Source organism: Pinus tabuliformis, chromosome J, assembly GCF_031772625.1.
Source record: "Pinus tabuliformis cultivar Carrire ecotype Pingquan chromosome J, CPIR1, whole genome shotgun sequence".
In the NCBI taxonomy this organism is placed as follows: domain Eukaryota; kingdom Viridiplantae; phylum Streptophyta; class Pinopsida; order Pinales; family Pinaceae; genus Pinus; species Pinus tabuliformis.
In genome coordinates, this window is record NC_142295.1 from 31,691,061 (window position 1) to 31,713,328 (window position 22,268).

Sequence of the window (22,268 nt, forward strand, 5' to 3'; positions counted from 1 at the left end):
GATGTTTCAATGTGCGCATGCGATTGTGTTTTAATTCCGCAAATTGATGATCAACGTAGAGGAGGGTATGTATTATGCATGCATTCCGCAAATAGTGTATAATCAAGATAATCTCTGTGAATAAGTGTTATATTATTCAAAATTTCTAGAAACTTCTTCCATAAAAATGGGTTTATTTAAATTTTGATTATGTTCCTTTGTCAGTATCTTGGGAATATACCTTGCAATCTTCTGGATCACTACAGATCTATCCATCTGGGGTTTGGCTGTAATTTTTTGAAAGTGTTGCACCAGGATATCCTCAATATCTTTATGGGCCTCATATACTTGCCCCTGTGCATCCTTTATTCTGAGAATTATGTTAGAATTCCCGTGAGTTATAACTGACTCATTGAAGAACTTTTTTAATTTTTCCCCTTCTTGTAACCACAAGATTCTAGATTTTTTCTTAGATAAAATTTCTTCCTGCAAGCATCTATCTTCCCATTTCTTCATTAGTTCAAGCTCATCTCCCTTTTTCCCTTATGTATATCCCTCTTCGATCAGGGATCTTTACAAGTGTTCCATTTAGATTTCTAGTTCCTTTTTTGCTTGAAAGATATCACCAAACTCATTTTTGTTCCAGCTCTTAAATTGATCCTTAATATATTTCAATCTTTCTTTCATTCTGAACATATTGGTGCCTTGTATTGGAAGAGGTTCAGACCAAAATTTCTTGATATTTTCCATAAAGGAATGGTGGTTTATCAAAAAAGCTTCAAATATGAAAGGTTTATTTTTAGGGGTTCATAGCATTGCCACTGCTAGTACCACAAACCAATTATTTGAACCTCCATTGGGAAGAATGGATGCTTCAATACCCATCCCTTGCAATAAAATTTCTTCAGAGATTAAGAAATAATCTAGTCGAGAGGCCACTTGTTGATCCACACTTCTCTTATTTCTCTAGGTGAAAACCCCATTAGATGTATCTATGTGAATCATTTTTTAATCGTATATGAATCTCTTGAAGGCTTCAGAGTCTCTGTCAAGCATCTTCATACCACCCTTCTTTTCTTCCAGTGAGGTGAGCATGTTAAAGTCTTCCCCTACAATCCACTGTGGGTTTGGATTCCTCTCCTTAGGTCTTTTAGAGATGAGATATGACCTAGTTTCTCTTCAAATATTTGGGGCCCATATAAATTTGTGAAAAAAATGGCTCCTGTAGACCCTATTAATTATAGCTCCAGGGAGAGGAAGAATCTAGTAGATTCAACGATTGCTAGGTTCAGTACCCTAGGATTCCACCAAGTTACTAGCCCTCTCGCGTTATTCTGAGACTCCACATCTAAATAATCAAAATTCTTTCCCAACTTCCTATTTAATTCTTTCATTTTATCTATTGTACATTTAGTTTCTTGAATGAATATCATATATGGATTTTCCATCTTTATCTTTTTATTTAACACTCTTTGTTTTTAGAGGTTATTCATGCCTCTATCATTCCAAGTAATTATTTTCCTTTTTAACTGGGGGGGTTAGGGGGCGAGCTAAAATCTCTCATCTTACTTGATTAATTAGCATCGCTCCTAGTTCCTATAGAGCTGCATTGTTCGACTTTCTTCCTCTTTTTCTTCTAGGTTTCTTTGGTTTAAGGTGAAGTTATGATTTGACCACCTTGATTCCCATATCTCCTATCTCCCCATGCGTTCTCTTCAGCCCTTGAAGTTTCACTTCTTCTCGCATGAGATAAAGGTGTTGAATCTAATCTACTTGTTTCAGTGAAATTGGATATGTCCCTTGTTTCCTCCACTGCTCGACCATACTCTGCAAATCCATTCCCTCCCTTCCCACAAGCTCCTGGAGATTGGGATACTCTGTTCCAACCTCACTTGGTGTCATTTCCAGATCACCTTCTAGGTCTTTTCCTAGATCCGAGTTGCCTGCGTCTTTGGTGATATCATCATGAGCCTCCATATTTACTTGCTTACTATTCATTGCGTGACTACCCTATTTTCCTCCATCCTTCCCTTCTTCCTCGAGTATCATTTATGAAAGGATGCCAAAGCTATTCTTCATTGCATTTCTCCCCATTGTATTCCTTGGTTGTTGTCTCCTTGTTGTTTGCGCTTTCTAACTTGGTTTGACAAACGTGTCCTTATCTTTCAACACTTGTTCCTTTTGTTGTTCTTCTGCACGATTGAGGGGATAATCCCTTATTAAATTCCCTTGCTCATGGTAACGTCAACATCTAAATGGGATCTGTTCATAATCTATGGTCTGCAACCATTTTTCATCCTGGAACTCTAACTAGATCACTTTTGGTAAGGCTCTCGATACATCCATTTCTACATATGTCTTTGCATACCAAGTATATCGTTCGTATAGGGTTGCATTTGATATCATAATAAACTTCCCCAGTGTCTTACCAATGGATTCTAGGGTCGAAGGTAACCCATAGTCTAGGGATAGGGAGTAAATCCTGATCCACACTGGGACATTTGTGAAGGATTCCTTTTCTTGAACAAAATTCATCTTCCGCGAACACATATACAATCCGGCTGAGGCAAAGAAGTAAGGACCTCCATTGAATACTCTGTCTCTCTGTCTTCAAGGTTTGTGAAAACCATAGTAAATAATCCCTTCGATCCTAGGCGCAAATCCACATAATCCCTTCGATCTTAGGTGCAAATCCACTTCCCCTCCTCGTTTCTAGTTTTGCCTAATCCATGTGAAGAGGGATTTCTCCATTGGCCATAATGCCATGAATTTACAGATCAATGCATATGTACGCATGTGATCTCTGAACACATGCGTTTAGGGATTTGTAATAACAACCTTCAGTATCTCTGCCGATTTAGGCTTGCATGGACCATTTCCACTTGATCCAGTTAGTCTCTTCCCCTAATCTAGATGGTCCTCTGACACATCTTTGCCTTCACTGTGTTTCTACCCAATAAGGTCTTAATTGTCGTCCCACCTACTCCTTCGCTCGATCCTTCTAAAATGTTAATTGGAATTTTGAAACCTCCACATGACCTCTTCCCTTTATTCATTACTCTATTTATGTAGGAGGGAACCTCGCTCCCTCTTCCTTTGAACATCATCCCCATATGTAACCTTACCTATACAAATTCTGAAAACCATAACCTTCAGTCCTTTGCAAGCAAATTTCCTCTTAAAAATAAAAAGTTGCTAAATTACTTTGAAGAAAAGAGTTACTCAATTATTTATTTATTTGATTTTGTTTTAATTCATTTATTTAAAGACATTACTTTTAAGAAAAGAGTTACTCAACTATTTATTTATTTATTTGATTTTGTTTTAATTCATTTATTTAAAGACATTACTTTTGCCTTTTAAATTTTCACATGGTCTTTTTAAAAGTTTGTTGTATTTAGATTTGTTTATTGAAAACAAATTTCAATTATTTATTTATTTGATTATACAGATCTATTTATTGAAAATGAAATGTCTTTTTAAATTTAATTGTTTTTTGGTTTTTTTGGTTTCATAGTATAATTTTTGATAAAATTGATAATGTCTTAAATTTATTTATTTTTTTGGTTTTTTAATGGGAAATTTACTAAGATTGGAACTTTTAAATTACATAATTTATATAATATAATATTTCATAACACTAATAATTACTTTAATTGTTTTTTCTAAGGTTTCCATAAAAATATTATATATATTCAATTGATGTTATTGTTATTGTTATATATATAAAAGCTTCTTAGGCAATAATAAAGTTAAAAAAAGCTTTATTATGAGTATAAAATATTTTGTTATGTATTTAAAAAAAGCTTTATGATGAGTATAAAATATTTTGTTATGTATTCAATATATTGTTTGTGAAAATTAAAATTTAATAAAGAAATAATGAAAATAAATTTATTTAATATTTTTTTAAAATTATATTATTATATTAAAAAAACAATGAAATGATATTTTAAGGTTTATGAGATTAAAAATAGTTTATGGGACTATTAGTTTTTGGTTTTTTGTAATTTAATTTTTTTCTCATTTAAATTGATGATGAGTTGGTTCAACTTTCCAACAATTCCCTAGCTGAAAAGACAATGCCAAGAAAATGATGGTAACATATTCCCATGACTTTTTTGATTTCTTAGAATGCATCATATTCCAAAATAAAATGTTTTTAGGATTCCACTACCCAAGAGATATAAAATGTACACACCTGATCTTTACAATTTCTTTAACCCTTTTCCAACGTCCTATTCCACACCAAAATTGAACCAATATATAACAAGTAAAGTTTAAACCAAAAACATTATAAACAAATCATTTTTAATTATATTAAATACAATAAAAATATAATTTTATTATTTATTTAATAAACCCGTATATAATTACGAAATAATTCTATCCACCAATGTCCGAAAAGATTATTTAATAAAACAAATAAAATTCCCGAACCTTAACCTTACGTTAAGTCATAAAAAATAAAATGCAAAATTCGTTGAACATAAGGAAAAAACAAAAATACTATCCATATGACCTTGAGCCGTGGGACACTTTATGTCCACTTCTATTAATTAATTATAATTTAAATAGAAATTAACACAATATATAATAAATTATTATTTAAATTATTCATTAAAATAATAAAAAGTCAGTGAAATTTAGCGCTGAGTTTGCGCGCACTGCCTTTCCATTCGTTCATCCTTATCATTTGTGCAGCACATCCCGTAGTCGATTCCCGTGGCAAGCTTTCCCAACAAATAATAGAAACCTCGTGCTTTTGCTTATTTCCGACCATGTGTCAAGCCGGCTTCTGATTATTACATACTGCTCTGCCCATTTTTCGAACCGACCTTCGAATGTTATACTTCAAACAAAGCCAATATTTACAGTTTCCCGAGGATCTTGCGCAGGGTATGCGAATCACAGGCATTTTCTTCTGAAAAATGGAAGGAGAAGAGCGTGAATTGTCCGTTGAGGAGATTCGAAACAGGGACCTCAGTCCAGAGCAAGTCTTCAACGGCATGCCGGGCTCTGATAGCTCGCGGAACTTCAGCTGCGGAAATATATTGGAAATCGTCAAGCATTGTGTTGCATACGAGTGCAGGAGAGTTCGCGCCCAGCCGCAGAGTAATTCTTTAAATGGAGAAGAAGGAGCAGAGCAGGATGACTTCGGCTACAGAAAGGCTCATTGCTTCTCTTCTTATTACACTGTTTTTGTGGCGCGTCTGGCAATTATGGTACGTTTTTCTTTTTCACTTTTGCGCAGCGTTAAATTTAAGCATAGATTTGTGCGATTATTGGAATCTATACATTTATTCATAAATCAGTACAATTCGCACCGGTTTGTGGCATTCTAAGGTAAATTTATGTGCGTAATTTAGAATTTATCTATAAATTTAGACGATTTACAGTTTGAACGATGAGAATTTCAATTTTCATAATTTCCACTCCAAGAAATTCATCATGGAATTTAAAACTGTTTTGAATGTCTTAGGAATATCTACAGTGGCAACCTATGTGAATTTCGTATTTGATTCAAAATTCTGTATTACCTCAATTCCAGTCCAAGAAATGCAGCAGGGAATTAATTTTTTTTATTTATGCCTCAGGAAAATCTACAGTGGCAACCTCTCTGAATTTCGTATTTAATTTCAAATCAAATTGTTATTTGAATATTCTTTTTAGCAAGAAAAATTACCATCCATCTTTTATAAATAAAAGGTACATACAATAATCTTGATCTTGTTTCTATGTTATTTGAACATAAATTTCTGTAGTCGTAGAGTTTAAGATGTCCGAGATCTTATGTTGGGCTTAAAATTTTTATAACAAGCTCTCTATAATAAATTTCCATAATTATAAACCTAAAAGTATCCGAATTTCCAGAAGGTTGTCAAGTTTAGTTAAATTACAGCAGATATGGGAACAATTCGCAGTGGCGACTTAGGTTTAATTTCTAATATTTGATTTTCCTGAAACAGCTAGTTTAACCTAAATTTCAGCCCTTGTTTAAATTCAAGAATGCCATTTTAATCCTCACTTGAATTTCAGCAACGACAAGATTTTAGATATATGATTGAGATTTCCTGACTGTTATGCGGTGTTACATTTTGGTTAATCTGGCAAATTTAAATGCCACAATAAAGAAGACTTGGTAGCTTGATCAAGCTAATGAAATGCAAATTAAATACCGGAATGCTTGATTGAGATGATTTATGTAAACTTTGAAATAAAAATGATTATAGATTTATGGGATGTATAAAAGAGTTTCGAAAAAGATCAACACATTCAAGCATGAGCAAGAATTCCAACGAGGAGCAGCTTTCCTACCGATACCATTACATGGAAGAAGTTTCTAAGCCTCCATTCCTCTAATTGCTTGGATCAGTCTCCATTCCTCTGTTTCCTTGGATAATTCAAGGAACAGAGAGTCTAGGTTCGCCTATGAATTACCATTACATGAGAGAAGTTTCCAAGCCTCCGTTCCTCTAATTGCTGGGATCAGCTTCCATTCGTCCAATTGCTTGGATGATTCAAGGTACATAAATTCTAGTATCGGCTATAAATTTTGATGAATCCCATCCCAGTTAATCAGAGTGCAACAAAAAAAATAAGAAAACACTTCCATTTAAAAAAAAAATGCCCGTGAGTTTAATTAAACTCATGAAAACACTTCCAGTTTCAATATATGTTAACAGAAAGCTTGTGAATTTTGATATCCCATCCCATCCCATCTTCCTTTTTCCACTCTATGTTCAAAGAAAGCTTCAGTTTTAGAGCATAGAAAAAGAGGGGATTTAACAGGAGTTTTGTAATGAAGTGATTTTTTTTAAAGCATTGATAAAGAGAATTAAACATGAATTACAACAATGATTCATAATGTTATAAGAGAATACTTCCGGTAAATTACATATTAATTTTGGTTATAGACTAGTTTAGAACTACTAGTGTGATTCATCATCAAAATTAGATAAATTTGAAATGTGATTCAGACTTGGATAAATTTGAAAACCAAAGCTCAGGTGAAATACTTTTCAATATAATTACTCTTTGAATAACTGTTTTTAACATATCTCTTTAGGTTAAGCATCAAAGGCAAAGTTGGTTCTCAGGTTAAGCATTCAACAGTATTTTCCACTGGTTTTTATTTTTCCCTTCAAGAACAATGAGGAAGAAGCCATATTCCAATTGCTTATTAAATAGTGTTAGGGGGAGTATTTTTTCCCTCAAGAACAATGAGGAAGAAGCCATATTCCAAATACTTATTAAATAGTGTTAAGGGGGAGTATTGCCTTCAATGAGCCATTTTCTCACTTGGGGAAATTAAGTGTCTCACAACTTCAGTTGTTATCATTAGGCTTTAATGGCATCGAAAGATCCACATTATGTTAAAAATAATTAGAAATAAAGGATCAATAATGTTTAAAGTTGTGAGCATAATTAAAGTGAAGGGTCAAGCCACTATTATGTTAATTAAAACAATCTTTTAATTTTTTGGGCTAAAAATATTTGACATAATTTACTTCTCTTTTGGGATAGAGCTTTTGTAATCTATACATTTTGAAGGATGATGGTTCTCCAATTAGTGATGAGCTCAATGTCACCAAATTTGGGACCAAATAACTAATTTATTTTTTTATACACGATCGTAATGGCTGCCTTCTAAAAACTTGCTTGTAAACTTGGAGCATGTTAAAACTAACAAATTCCAATAACCTTGTAAAAATTGCATGGGAAGCCATCTAATCTAAGCAACTTATCCTCAAATATACTTTATAAGGAAATTGCCAACTCATCCAAAGCCAGTAAATTCTCACATAACCTTGTTTGGCTTCGAAAAATTTATGCTAGACCACGTCCTTGCATGTTTGCATGCCCACCTTGCTTTATTTAATCTCATGAATTGGGATTGAAAACCCACTTAGTAGTGACAACAAAATTTCTCTATATGGGGTTTTAATAGCAAAATTTCTCTATTTGGGGTTTTAATAACAAAATTTCTCTATATGGCTTCTTTTGAGTATAGAGTTTTCCTTGAGCCAATGTAGTCTAGCTCATAGTTGCACTCCCTCAGTGCATCAAATTTTATCTACTTTTATATGATGTCGAAGCTGGGATTCCTTGGCTCCAGTATATTCATTTATGACATTGAATTGAAGTTTTCTTTACATGTTCAAGCTCTTATTTAATCATCTTAGGTTGCTTTTGTTGAATTGAGATTGCCTACCATAGGTCCTCTGAAACAAGGTGGTTTAAGTGAGGGGGAGCTTCCCACCATTCAACTAGCTTGTATTTTCACCTTTTGTTTAGGGTTTCTTGCTGTATTGGAGCATAAGAGTAAGAGAAGGACATTGTTGTATTGTTGGCTCTTAATCTATGAGCTAGATTTCTCCTTATAGGGAATGAATTCCTGTGTAGCAAAGTTCTTGAGAACTTGGAACCCTCACCAAAATTATAGTTGGTGTAAAACCTCCATGTCAAAATTGTAGCTGAGCCATGAAGGGTTTCTTGTGCATTTGGTATATTGACAATGAATGATCAAGCTAGTGTGAGAGCTACCATGGAGGCACTGCTCACATGCGAGTGTAAGTGTTGGTAATTGGGTGCTCATAAAATTTATACTAGCATGGTTAGTGGAAGGGGATTATTGCATTGTCCTTGTAAAATAACTTATCTAGCTTAGACATGCAACAACATTTTTGGGAAATCTCTACTAGAGAGAAATACTGTGATTCATCCTTTCTCTTGTCATCTCAAAGGGTAACAAGGGAGTGGTGTCCACATCATATGACCAAGGTAAAAAAAGAAAACACTCTTTGGTAGGAACTTTGGATGTTAAGGTTATGTGCACGAAAAGTTTCATTTCAAATTTTATGTAATGGTTTATATTTTATGATTGTAATGATTTATATGTAAGTCAAAGTTCCCTGTATATGGGTTAGAATCATTCACATATGTGAATTAAGCACTTAGATAAACCACTTAAAATTTACCAAGAAATTGTATTGTCAAATTTGTGTTTAAGTTTCTCTAGCATGACCATAAAGTTTATTTGTGGATTAATTCAGTATCTTGTTGGACAAGGAAGTTGGTAAAAATATGTCTTAAATGATATCACCTAGCTTGCCTAGAATGTTAAAGGAGTTTGAGGATGATGGTAGATGAGAAGAAAAAATAGTTACGTATGGTGTGAATATTGGATTTTCTTTGAGCTTCCTCAAGGTTAGAGGACTCATGGGAGTTATAGGGAAAAGGTAGAGAATGCACCATCATTTTACTACCTTAAGGGGTGATGTTTTGTAAGGGTTGCACAAGTTCCTTGACCATTATCTATGCCATTGACTTGCTCATTTTTAGTGCGAAAGAGGTTGAAGTTTTTATGGCTTAATTTTTTTTGTATGTGTGACATTGCTAGACTACAAATTCCTTCAAACAACTATAACTCATCCATCTTCCTCATCATTGATAACCTAAGGAGATATTTGAGTTTGAGGGGCTTGAGGTGCTTGGTTTGTTTGAGGCTAAGTTGAGTTGGGTTTGACCATGAATAGGTGGTCTCAAATTTCATGCTCTAGGATCAAGTACATAAAATATCTTATTTCTCACCTAAATCCACTTTAAACATTCTTATATTAGCTAACTTTAAGCTAAACCTTTCTTTTGACCAGTAGATTCCAAAAACGATTCCAATAACCCATAAGATGGAATTTTCCAAAAGCTTGACAATATCTCCAAAGACCAAAATTATATGAACTCACCAAAAAAAATTACTTGAACTAACTCCAAAAGAAAAAAACCAGGTTAAGAATATTAATGTATAAACCTTACCACTAAAGGTTCTAGCTTCATTGGTTGTCTCTTTCAAAAACACCTTTAAAAACAAGCTCTAATCAAACTTCAAGTACTCTTACACCTGTTCATTTGAGAACTTCAAGTACTCTTACACCTGTTCAAGTACTCTTACACCTGTTAATTTGAGTTTGAATCTTGATTAGCCTAAAAATGCAACCACGAAAGTACTGGAAAAATGTTAAAAATGCAACCAAGAAAGAATTTGAAAAATGTGTGAACTTGGAAAATGTGTGTTTTGCTAACATTTAGTATAGATAACCTCATTTTCTATAATAAATTGTTTTCTAAATCTGTTTTCATTTTCTTTTAACATGATTTGAGCTGTTTTCATTTTCTTTTCATACACGTTGAAATTATTTAAAAAATATATAATTATTTAATTCATGAAGCCGTTATCATAACTCTTTTTTAAAGTTTTTTGGAAACATGTTTTGGGCGGCTACAGTATATATCCTATATCAACTTTTTGTGAAGATGGGCGGTAGCTCAAAAGATTTATTTATTTATTTTAAACTATGCACGATATGATATAAATATTAAAACAAATTTTTGATGAATATTTTAACATTTGCTAAAGTATTTGGGGTAGTTTAAAATTTGAAGTATAAATTTTAATAAACCTGTTTAACAATGTTGTGTTTTTGATTATTAAAATTGAATTCTTCTTATTATTTTATTTTTAAATTATCAAAGTATTGAAATTTTAGGAATATGTTTTTTTGATGAGTAGAGGAATTGACAACTAGGTGGGTATTGTGATGATGTAGGGGTGATTTCCACAACTACCACTATAATCTTTAGTGGAGAGTTAGGTAGAATATCTATGGAGTTTTAAACTGATAACCATTACATAAGAAATGCTTTAAAAATACACCCATCATAATCTCTAGTTGAGAGTTAGACAGGTGGGATATCTATAGAGTTTTGAATTGATGACCATTACAAAAAGTGTGCTTTAACAATACACTCACTAATTATTTTATGCCTGGTGGGATTTCTATTTATTTTATCATATCATATGAAAATCATGAGTTTTTTAAAGCCTACTTTTAATCTTTTGCTAATTTTTGTAACACCTCAATTATGATTTTTATATTAGCCATATATGTTTATAAATATGATGAATGGTCCGTGAACCAAGCAATATATTATGTAAACATTCTTGATTAAGAATAACAAAATAAAATTTATCACTGGTTACAAGAAAGACAAGGACATAGTCATAAAGAGTTATGATTATACAAAAAAAGAGGATAAAAAAGGATTTAAAGAGAAATCCCACACGCCTAGAATCCTATGCCATTTTCCTAAAGTAATTTTTCATTACCATATAATCTTCCTTTCACTAAGTAGTTGCACGATGAAATCCTCCTACTTTCCATAATAGAAGAGTGTAGCGAGGTGAGCTGACGACTTAGTTTCCCTCGCCCTTGTATTTCATGAGTAGGTAGAGGACCACAAGCTAAAGCATGTCATTTGACCAGGAGCAGAGCGAGGTGTTGTAGCAAAACCTAACAACCCTCACCCCTGTTTTTCGTGCCTCCCCTTGCCCTCTTGCTGCGATGTATTTTTGTAGGTGTCTCATTAGTGCGGTTTCGTGGCTCAATCAACGGCGGGCGGTGTGTTTTTGGATGTCGAGGGTTTTTCTTTTGCTGGTCTATTTGGGGATAGCCTCTGGTTGGTTTATCCCTGTTGCTCGACATTTTCCTACTATGCAGTAATGAGTTTCATTCTCGTTGGATGATACATCAGGGATGACTATCGTTCTTGTGGGTTGTGCAGCCGCTCGAGCCACTCCCCTGCTCTGTCCAGAGTATCACCGTGTATTTTGTCCCTTTGGGGTTTCGATGGTGGGCCTTAAGGCCATTTTTATTTTTTCTTCTCAGCTTGGTGTTTTATAACCCGCTTTGTAATGTATGATGCTTGTTATGGTCTCAGTCTGATGCCCTTTTGCAGGCCTACGTGCCCATGTCTTTGTTTTTTACATATCTCTAGCCTAAGTTTCAGAGCGATTGTATTTTTCAATGATGTTCCTTTAGGGTTTTTTTTTTTTTTTGCTTGCAAGCCTGGTTTTATTTTTCAAGCCTGTCAGAGCATCTCCAGGCTTTACTTGCAGATCATAGTATCTTTCAGCATTATTATGTTCTTGTTGGTTAGGGAATCTTCCGTCGTCGTTTATCTTACTGGTTAGAGTATCTTATGACGTGTTATTATACTGATCAAAGTATTTTTTGGCGTTGCCAGTATGATGAGTGTCTGCACATTGTTGGGCTATATCTAGTGCTCTTTTCGAGTTTCTTTGTGGAGCTTGTGCGCCTTATATCTTGATATCAATCATATATAATATTAGGATTATACTGGCACATATGCTATATGCAAACTTCTTTTTATTTAATAGAAAATTGTTGGTTTTTCCTTTCTCGAAAAAAATAATAATCTTCCTTTCACTATTAAAACCAATCATTGAGTGTTTGTAAGAATTTGGTGAGATAATCATGTCACATGGTTATAAAAGCATAGGCTACGTATACTCATGATTGAAATGGTATTATTGAATACATGCAATAAGTGGGTGAGAGAGAGTTATCTCACCTCGCCTAATTATGATAGCGTTAATAAAGTTATGGGGAAAGCAACTACGAGGTTGAAATTATTGTAGGGGTCAAAGTTAGGAGGATGATATTTCTGAGTATTGGGTTATGTGAGTGGAATGTAGAACTGTAGAAGTCTCTTCATCCTTGTAGACACATAGTAATGTGGTATTAAATTAGAATTATTATAAGGGTCAAGTTAGCGGGAGGAGTTTTTTGGACATTGGGTCATGTGAGTGGAATGTAGACACCTATTGAAGTCTTTTCGCCCTTGTGAACTCATCGTAATGTGGTATTACTTCGTCCTTGTGAACTCATAGTAATGTGGTATTAAATTACTGCATTCTATGCTAGTGTTTTGAATTTGAATCTATAACATTTTAGAAAGAACCAAACATTGTTAATTTTTAAACTCACTCAACTTTATATTAAAATACTGATAGTTATCTCATATGGTTATGGAATCATGGACTATGTACACTCATGATTGAAATTGTATGATTGACTACATGCAACAAGTGGGCAAGGGAGAGTTATCCCACGTACACCTTATTTATCCAAAGACTAAGCAACGCATACGGAATTGAAACTCTATTGAGTGGCACACGTTTGAAGCTTTATTTACGTGAGAGAGAACACATGTCATTTTCTATATTTTAAAATATGATTTTTAATTGTAGGCATACGTTTAGCCAACAAACTTTTGAATATGATTTTTGTCGCACGGATACATTAAAAATTACAGTAAGGCAGGACACCTTTTATATATGCTTCTTTACCGTAAGCATACAGTATTATCGCCTTTTAAAAATTGCGTAATGGAATTTCGTTTGTAAGTACTTTGAGGTGAATTATTGCTTCCTATTACCTCTCCACTCATGGATTATTCCGGAAAATATAAATGACTTCTGGCATGAGTCAATATTGGGTATGCGCAAGCGACCGACACTGAAAAGTCGGTCGCGTGCCCTATAGTGAAATAATGACTTTTGACTCTATGAAAGACACTTCCATTTATAAAGGAACTTAGATCTATATCACTGTTATCTTGGGGTTTAACAGATTGAATCAGAAGCGCCCACATGGCCGATACATATTTGTTGACTTTTTAAGACTTTAAAGATCACTACACAACTTTTTACAACTTTAAAGGTCACTACACGTTACAAAGGAGCATCACTAAAGCATTGCTTTGTATCTCTGGACTTAGAAGAAAAGAATGGTTAAAAGATATAATGAAAAGTGTGCACTTCGCTGATGAGATTTTTTTATTTTTATTTTTTATTTTTAAAGATACTCTACTTTATAAAGGAGAATGGATTTATATCTATGTTATTTTTGGATTTAAATAAATAATTTTTATTTTATTTTTGAGTTTAAAGAAATAAAATTAGTATAGATTTATTTCAAATAGAGATATAATATGAGTTGAGAGGGATTTATTTTTTCAAATATATATTTTTTACGAGTGTAATTATTATTATTATTATTTTTAGATTTATTTATTTATTTATTATTATTATTAGATTTATTTATTATTATTATTTTTTTCCGATTTATTTATTTATTTTTTGACCAAGATACCAAAATTTCAACTTTGATGATAGATGAACATCACTACACATCATACTAGACTATAGAATAAACCTCCAAACTCAATAATATTTAAAAATTAAAAAAAAAAAATTATATTTATTTAAATATTATATTAATATACAAAAAAAAAATTAAATTTTAAAATTAATTATTAAATAAATTAAATATAGTATATTAAAAAATAAATTTAAACCATAAATTTCTCATTTTAATTTTATAAAAAAAAATATTAAAAACTTTACTATCCAACCAATAAAAATAATTAATAAATAACTCAAATAAATTATATTAAAAAATAAATTTAAATGATAAATTTAAGTTATTTAATTTTATAAAAAAATATTAAAATCTTTACTATTATTTTTGACATTTAATAATCTTATTATAAACTCATAATACCATACATTAGATATTAGAGTTCATTTAGATCATAGGTTCATTTTCATGTATTATTTATTTTAAAATTTAAAATATGAAAAGAAGAGTATTTTTTCATATTTATTTATAAAATAAATTCGTTAATTTTTTATTTTAAATTATGTTGATAGATATTTTTATTATAGAATAAGGTTTTCAAAATTTTAATTTAATTAATGGATGATAAAGATTTAATTTCAACTAAATATTATAGAATTTTCTTTAATATTATTATTGGTCAATTTATTTTGGAATCATGTTATATGTTTTATTATATATATATATATATATATATATATATTACATTAATTATTTTTATTTGAAATAATAATAATAAAAATTTTAATTTTGTTAATTTTAAGATTTTTTAATTTTAGCAATGTGAGATTTTATTATATGGAATTAATTTCTATTGATATTTAACACATATTTAATGACAATTTATTTTTTGTAATTGTACTAATTTATATTAAAATTAAATTTTGTAATTCGTTTATTTTTATTTTTTGTTTTAAAAAATATTAAATTTAAATTTTAACGAAAACATTTCTAAGTCATAATAATAGTGGGAGTTGAAATTTTTTAAAAATAGATATATTTAAATTTATAACTAAAATATATAATATAAAGTGTATAACTTGGTTCTAAACTTTCTCAATAAATAATAATAAATTGATTAAAAATTAAAATAAAATAAAATTATACTTTAAACATTTTCTATACATTACTATATTTTTATTTTATCCATTTATTTCATGGTAATATTTTACTTATTTTAGTCAGATATATATAAAATTGTTATTAAATTTATTTTTATGAAAACGATTTATCAGTCATTTCACACAAAAACCCTTATTCAATGTGAACATTGGTTTTGAAATTCATGTCTCTGAAGTTAATGCTACAGCGTTCGCCCTCACTATTTGAATGAACAGCCATCTTTAATGCGTGTAGTTATAACAACCATATATATGATCGTGAGCTTCTGCTGATCTGTAAAGTATAGAAAATTGTACCATCTTTTCCTTTTCATTTGTTATAGGTTTTCCATCTTTAATGCGTGTAGTTATAACAACCATACATATGATCGTGAGCTTCTGCTGATCTGTAAAGTATAGAAAATTGTACCATCTTTTCCTTTTCATTTGTTATAGGTTTTTAAATCGTTTGGATCGTTAAAAGTTGTTAGAATTTAGGTAAAAAAATTAAAATATTTTATAAAAATAATATTTGAATCATCATATTTTTAATATTGGAAATAAATTCAACATAATCAAAATCATTTAAAATTATAAATTTTAATAATTTTTATTTAAATTTACAAAAATCTCTATTAATTTTTTTCAAAATATGACCAAAATTTCCAAAAAAAACATAATTATTAAACAAAACATAATTATTAAACTACCTCTTTTAATTATCAACTTTGTACACTCTCTTTTAATCTAATCAAATTACGATCTTTACATTCGACGAGATTACAGGATCGTATTTAAATCATTTCATTCTTGGCATTATCAACTTTGTACACACTCTCTTTTAATCTAATCAGATTACGATCTTTACATTCGACGAGATTACAGGATCGTATTTAAATCATTTCATTCTTGGCGAGGTTAATTGTTATGTTTCTATTTTTTATTCTCTATTTAATGATTTAATCGTATTAAAAATTTTAATTAAAATTTAATGATTGAATCATAATTAAAAAAAAAAATTTAACACTAATATGTACTAGGAGCGAGGTTATTTGTCACGTTTCTTTTGTTTATTTTCTATTTAATGATTTATTATTTAATTAAAAAAATTAATTTATTTTTTCAAAAATTTAATGATTAATCATAAATTAAAAAAAAAAAGATTTAACATATAAAGAGGGTATGAAGTTTATTGAAGAGGGAGCACATTGTTTAACTATTTCTTTTAGTTTATTTGTTATAAGTTTTGGAGGTTTTTTAGTCTATTTTGTCCATAATTTTGTAGGGATTTATTGGAATCACAAGTTGAAGTTGTGAACTCTCCACAATATGAGTGCCACAAATTTTTTTCGAGGTGTTAAATGCATATATATAGTTAAAAATTAATTTTAAACAATTGAGATCAAGATTTGACCAATTTTTTTTTAGCAAGATTCAACCAAAAACTCCAAATCTTATAATGTTTAAACAATGCCTAATTATTCTAGGTTTTGGGGTTTTTCTTGCCATAATCACGGGATATAATTGTGGGTAAAATTGTGATCTTTGGTTGTTCAAAATGAGCTTTGGATTATATAAATGGATTCAACGCCTAATTATGGGTAAAATTTTGATCTTTGGTTGTCCAAAATAAGCTTTGGACTATATAAATGGATTCAACACCTAATTGTGGGTAAAAGTGTGATCTTTGGTTGTTCAAAATGGGTTTTGGATTATATAAATGGATCAAACACCTTAAACTTCTCAAACACCTAAATTGTGTAGATAACACAATTGAAACTTTAATTTTAACAAATATTTATAGGAGTTTCTACAAAATTTATCAAAAAATATTCCCAAAAAACTCCAAAAGATAGAATAGTTAAGCTATGAGGCAAAGGAAGTGGCTCCAACACCAACCATAATGTGGTAAGTGGTGGAAATGTTAGTACATGTTTCAACCATGTGGTTTATTAATGCTAGTGAATACATTTTCCATCCTGACCAAGTAACCTAAGATGAAACCATCCCAACCATGTAACCTAGGATGAAACTATCCTAACCAAGTAACCTAGGATGAAACCATTTAAAACTTCTTAGTCTGGCTCTCTTGTCATGATTGAAGGTTTTCATGAGATTACCATGAGATGAAGGGACCTCTACGAGATAGGTTTTGGATGAGGCATCTTGGCACAATGAGTGAAAGAAGACAATGGTGTCATCATAATAATATTTTTGCTTGTGCTATAAGCCGAAAAAGGATATAAGTATATTAATTCCTAATGTGGGATGGTTTTTTATCAAATTTTCCATTAATCTTCTTGGGGTTATGAGAGGAGAAGGAAAAAGCCCACATGTCGTAGCTTTGGAGTAGACTAGGATAAGAAGTAGTTCTGATAAAAAATAGGTAGAGTTGGCTGGTTTTGGGAGGACATTCCTTTATAATATTATAAGGCCTTAAGGACTCCCTGGAATTTTTCGTGGGACATGAGTAATTGAAGGGAATTATGGTCCGAGGAGAAGTCAAGAGCATAGGAGATAGGAAAAAAACATGGCAACAGTTGGACAAGTCGTGTTTCCTCATAATCCCCTCCCCCCCACTTAGTGGGAGTAGCTTGGGAAGCCCAAAACGTAGAGAAGTCTTTATAACATTTGGTCTCGAAGGAGGCACAACAACTGATGGTAAACATGGAGCAAGAAGTAGTAGAAAGGTGCAAAGGATTAATAAAGGGGCCGATTCTACACGAACTAGTAGAGAGGTGCAAAGGATTAACAGAGGGGTAGATTCTACAAGAAGTAGAGGGGTGAATATCAAACCCAATCCATCTAGCACTGGGAATACCAAATATCATTAGATAGCAAAAATGTTATGGACCATCAAAGCAATTGTAGCACAAGCTATGAAAGAACACAAAGTGTTCATAATGATATTGTACTTGCAATAATAATTTTTGAAAACAAATTTGAAATGATGTCATTTGGTGCTTGTAATTAGTTTCAAAGTGTAACTAGTTATAGAGAAAGATCTCAAAGAGAGCAGAGCAATGCCAACGTCATCATCATTCTATGTGATACACCAACCCATAAACTCCTAGCTTGTCAATAGTCTCCTAACCACTACTACAATGGGCCATGGAACAACAATACCATTGTACAACCATTAAGCTCAATAGCTTGTTGTGGGGATATTATACATTTCTCTACTTTTACATGTCCGGAAAAATATATTTAAAAAAATGTGGGTTCATATGTTTTAAGTAATATTCAAATTAAAATATATATAAATGTAAAATGTAAAATACTAAAATGTAACGTAATATATCTTTCTTAAGTTAGGATAATGTCTAGAGAAATCAAAATGATTGTTATCTATGTTGGATATATAAAAGAGCCATCTTAACTTAGGAATTTAAGATATACTTAGTGCTTAAAAGAATCAAATTTCTCAAAGTGTAAACTTTTTCTTAAAATTTACACTAAAAAATATACATCTTAAGAAAAAATTTAATCCCTCTCCACCCTTAATAGATTCAAAATTAAAATAAATCTATATTAATTTAAGTCAATATTAAAAACCCATAATAAAAAAAATAAAAAAAATAAAAAAATAAAAAAATTAAATTAACAGAGAATCACTGATGTTTACTTCTTTTGTTTCATTAAATGCCTTAGATTCTTTTGTTTAATTAAATGCTAAATGCCTTGGAAAATCAGATTCGAATATTGTACCACCATTTGGTATGAACCTGCAATAATTTTATTTAATTTCAATACATTTCCTAACAAAAATACTTGACATTAAATAAAACAAAAATACTTGACATTAAATAAAATAAGAAGTTTTGAAATCAAAGTTTTAACTTATATTTCACAAAATTTCTCCAAATTAAATAAAATGACGTAATGCATGTCCCGTAGACATACGTGGATTCCACCTTTAATTATGACACAGTGCTCCACCATGGTTCGAATGGACCTGCAATTATTAAGACATAAATCTCTGTTCATTTTTCTAACCGTCCGTCCATTTCTATGGTCAAAAAACAACTACTGCATACGGTTTCCCTAAGAGTTTGCCTGGTTATGCGAATAATTGGCATTTTCTGATTGGAAAATGGAAGGAGAAGCTCGTGAATTGTATGCTGACCAGATTCGAACTGGAGACTTGAACTCACAGCAACTCCTTAACGACATACCGGATTCTAATAGCTCGAGAAGCTTCAGCTGCGGGAGTAATTGTGAATTTATCAACAATTGTGTTACGAACAAGTGCAGGAGATTTCGCGGCCAGCTTCAGAGTAATTCTTTAAATGGAGAAGAGGGAAAACAGAACTTCGGTTACAGAAAGGTTCATTGCTTGTCTTCTTATTACAGTGTTTTCGTGGCGCGTCTTGCAATCATGGTACGATATTTCCTTTTCATGAGTGCAGCTTTAGACTTTGTGTATAAAATTTGTGTGATTCTTTGGAGCTTTAAATTTTTCTATAAATTAGTGCGATTCGCAATGTCATTTTAGTTAAAGGTAAGATAGGGGCTACTTGACGCCGACGGCTATATTGAGATAAATTACAGTAATAACGTGCGAAGCTTAAATTTATTTAACTTAAAGGTAGGGGTTAATTGTGCTAGGGGTTTCAGAAATATTATATTGTGACTGTTATGCTAAATAAAAACAAAATTACAGTGGCAACTGATGCGAAATGCTAAATAAAAATAAATTACAGTGGCAACTGATGCGAAATGCTAAATAAAAACAAAATCACAGTGGCAACTGATGAATTTTAGTATTTGATTTCGTCAAAGTGCTACTGGTATTAAGTCTATCCTAATTTTATGTCGAACATAAATTTCAGCCATGAGAAGAATTGCATTTTGATTGTTGCTGAGTTTAGAGGCTCATCTACGGCTCTCAAAGCGTCATTTTACAGTTCAGTGTAATGTGTAAGCGTCATTTTACAGTTCAGTGTGATGTGTAATATGTTTATCTATCAAAATATTGCAATTTTACTTCCAAATAAAAATTTAAAAAATTTAAATAACTATATAAAATATTTAAACAATATCTTTTCATTAAAAAAAATTCATCTTTTAAATCTTTATAAGCTCATATTAAATATGTATTTAAAATTAACATAAATTTAAATATAACTGTCTTTTAGTTTTTTTTTTTCATAACAGCTATAACTATATTTTGAGAAACTGTGCTGTTCTGAAAGAATTTCAGATATAAGTAAGGCCTGGAATTTCAAATTTATTCGGTCTATAGATTCAAGATTTAATGAAGGTTATTGTTTTTAATATGTGTTATTTTAATTTTTTATGAATCAAATTAGCTATAGCTCTGATCTTCAAAATTTCCAAAGTTTAGACTTACAATAATGTTAAGAAATTTCCAAAGTTTAGACTTACAATAATATTAAGAAATTTCTAAAGTTCGAACTTACAATAACATCAAGGAACTTGCTGAGAGAAGCATAAGGAACAAATTGAATAAAAGAGTTTTCTTATTAATATATAAGAGATTTGCTAGACTTTTCGGTGGCAATCTGGTGGTCATCGATAGTCAATCTCTGAAAACAGAAATTATTGAGAATATAATAAACAATCCTCATAGTTTACCTGGCTGAAAAGGGGATTGTTTTATCTGGAATCAACTTGACTGAACTTACATATATATGAGAGTTAACTTAAAAGGAAGGTTTAATTTTTCTTACCTGTCCTGGTCGACGTTTTAAAACGTTTATTAAACTGTAAAATATTTTTGTTTGAGAGTTAACTTAAATGTCTGCAGGTTAAATTTAGAGTATAAATTTCTTTTCACGTATTTTATTCGCTGTAAAATACGTTTCTACGTTGTAGAAAGTCAAATTCCAGGCCTGGTAGAGACGGTTTCCCTAGATATTCACATAAAAATAATAAAGCGCAGTAGCGCAGTGCAGAACACCGTCCTCACATATAAATACACCTTCAAAACATAGATTAACTACAAATAAATTTAAAGCGAGTGTAAAATCTTTCATCCTATATTATCGCTGCGCTTGCCACGGATTTGTAAGTATCGGGGTTTTCTTTATGTTCTTCGGCAAATCAAAGACCGAGAGGATTGACATAGAGGTTTTTTTTCAGAGGAAGGATTGACATAGAGGTTTGGAGCGACATATTTTTGATCTCGTTACCGGCTATTGAGTTTTCAGTGTCGGTTCTGCAATTCTCCACTACCTACGCTGCATTGCGAGAGATCCATTTCTTTTCCATCTCTCCGACTGACATTTCAATTGAGATTTCCTGATCCAAGGGCAGATTAGCTGAAGGCCCCAATAGTACCGATTATGTCCAGATTGCAGGAGTTGAGGCTGCTTTTCAGTACCCTTGTCTCTCCGGTTAAAACACAACAGTAACAAGAGTACCTTACCGAAGCCATAAGAGTATTGCAAGGCCGAGAGCGAACGGAAAGGGGTCAGAGGTCGGAGGGAAAGAGGTCCCCTGGGTGAACCTGAGGGGCTGGAGATTTAATGTCCTTAGCATAACCCGATTCGGGTTGTCCCAGAGCCCAACGTTGCCTTTGTACCTGGACCTTCCCGTGACCCGAAGTTACTATAGTATTAAGGACGGCCCGTTTAATGCCCTTACCTTCAAGGTCAGGTTCATTTTAATTTGCGTAAAGTGAAATGATATTTTAAAGTTTACTACATTAAAAATAGTTTATTGGATTATTAATTTTTTGTTTTTGGTTTTTTTTTAATTGAATTTTTTTTTATTCAAATTGATAATGAAGTGGTTTAATTTTCTAACAATTTTTTTGGTAAAAAAACAATGTCAAAAAATTGATGTTTTTGAATGCATAACATTCTAAAATAAAATGTTTTTCTGATTCCACTGCCCCATACAAAATATACACATTCTAAAATGAATTGTTTTTCCAATTTTATTTAAGCCTTTTCCACTACCCTGTTTCACACTGAAGTTGATGTGAGTTGGTTTTTAATTGAGCAATAAAAATCTTTACCCTCCACAGAATGTTTGCTCCAATAAACTTTGATGAACCACACTGGTTGGTTCGAAACGCGTAGACAAATGATATTTCATGTAATTTTCGCCAAAAAAACCTCTCACAAACTTTTTTTTTTGTTGTAGATCACAAATAAAATTAAATTCTTCAATATAATAC

The 22,268-nt window shown here is 31.4% G+C and overlaps 1 protein-coding gene across 2 annotated transcripts in view; it reads left to right on the top strand.

The window, feature by feature from the left end:
• The first annotated feature begins 4,652 nt into the window (after nucleotides 1-4,652).
• LOC149225302 (histidine kinase 1-like) overlaps nucleotides 4,653-22,268 on the top strand; it is a 493,646-nt gene continuing 476,030 nt past the window's right edge. Inside the window, exon 1 of one of the 2 annotated variants that reach the window (XM_089377050.1) lies at nucleotides 4,653-5,204. In XM_089377050.1, coding sequence (XP_089233176.1) covers nucleotides 4,911-5,204 — 294 coding nt within the window. In that variant the 5' untranslated portion in view covers nucleotides 4,653-4,910. Of the gene's footprint in view, nucleotides 5,205-19,131; nucleotides 19,503-22,268 lie in introns of those variants that run through there. The other variant, XM_089377051.1, reaches the window with a different exon arrangement.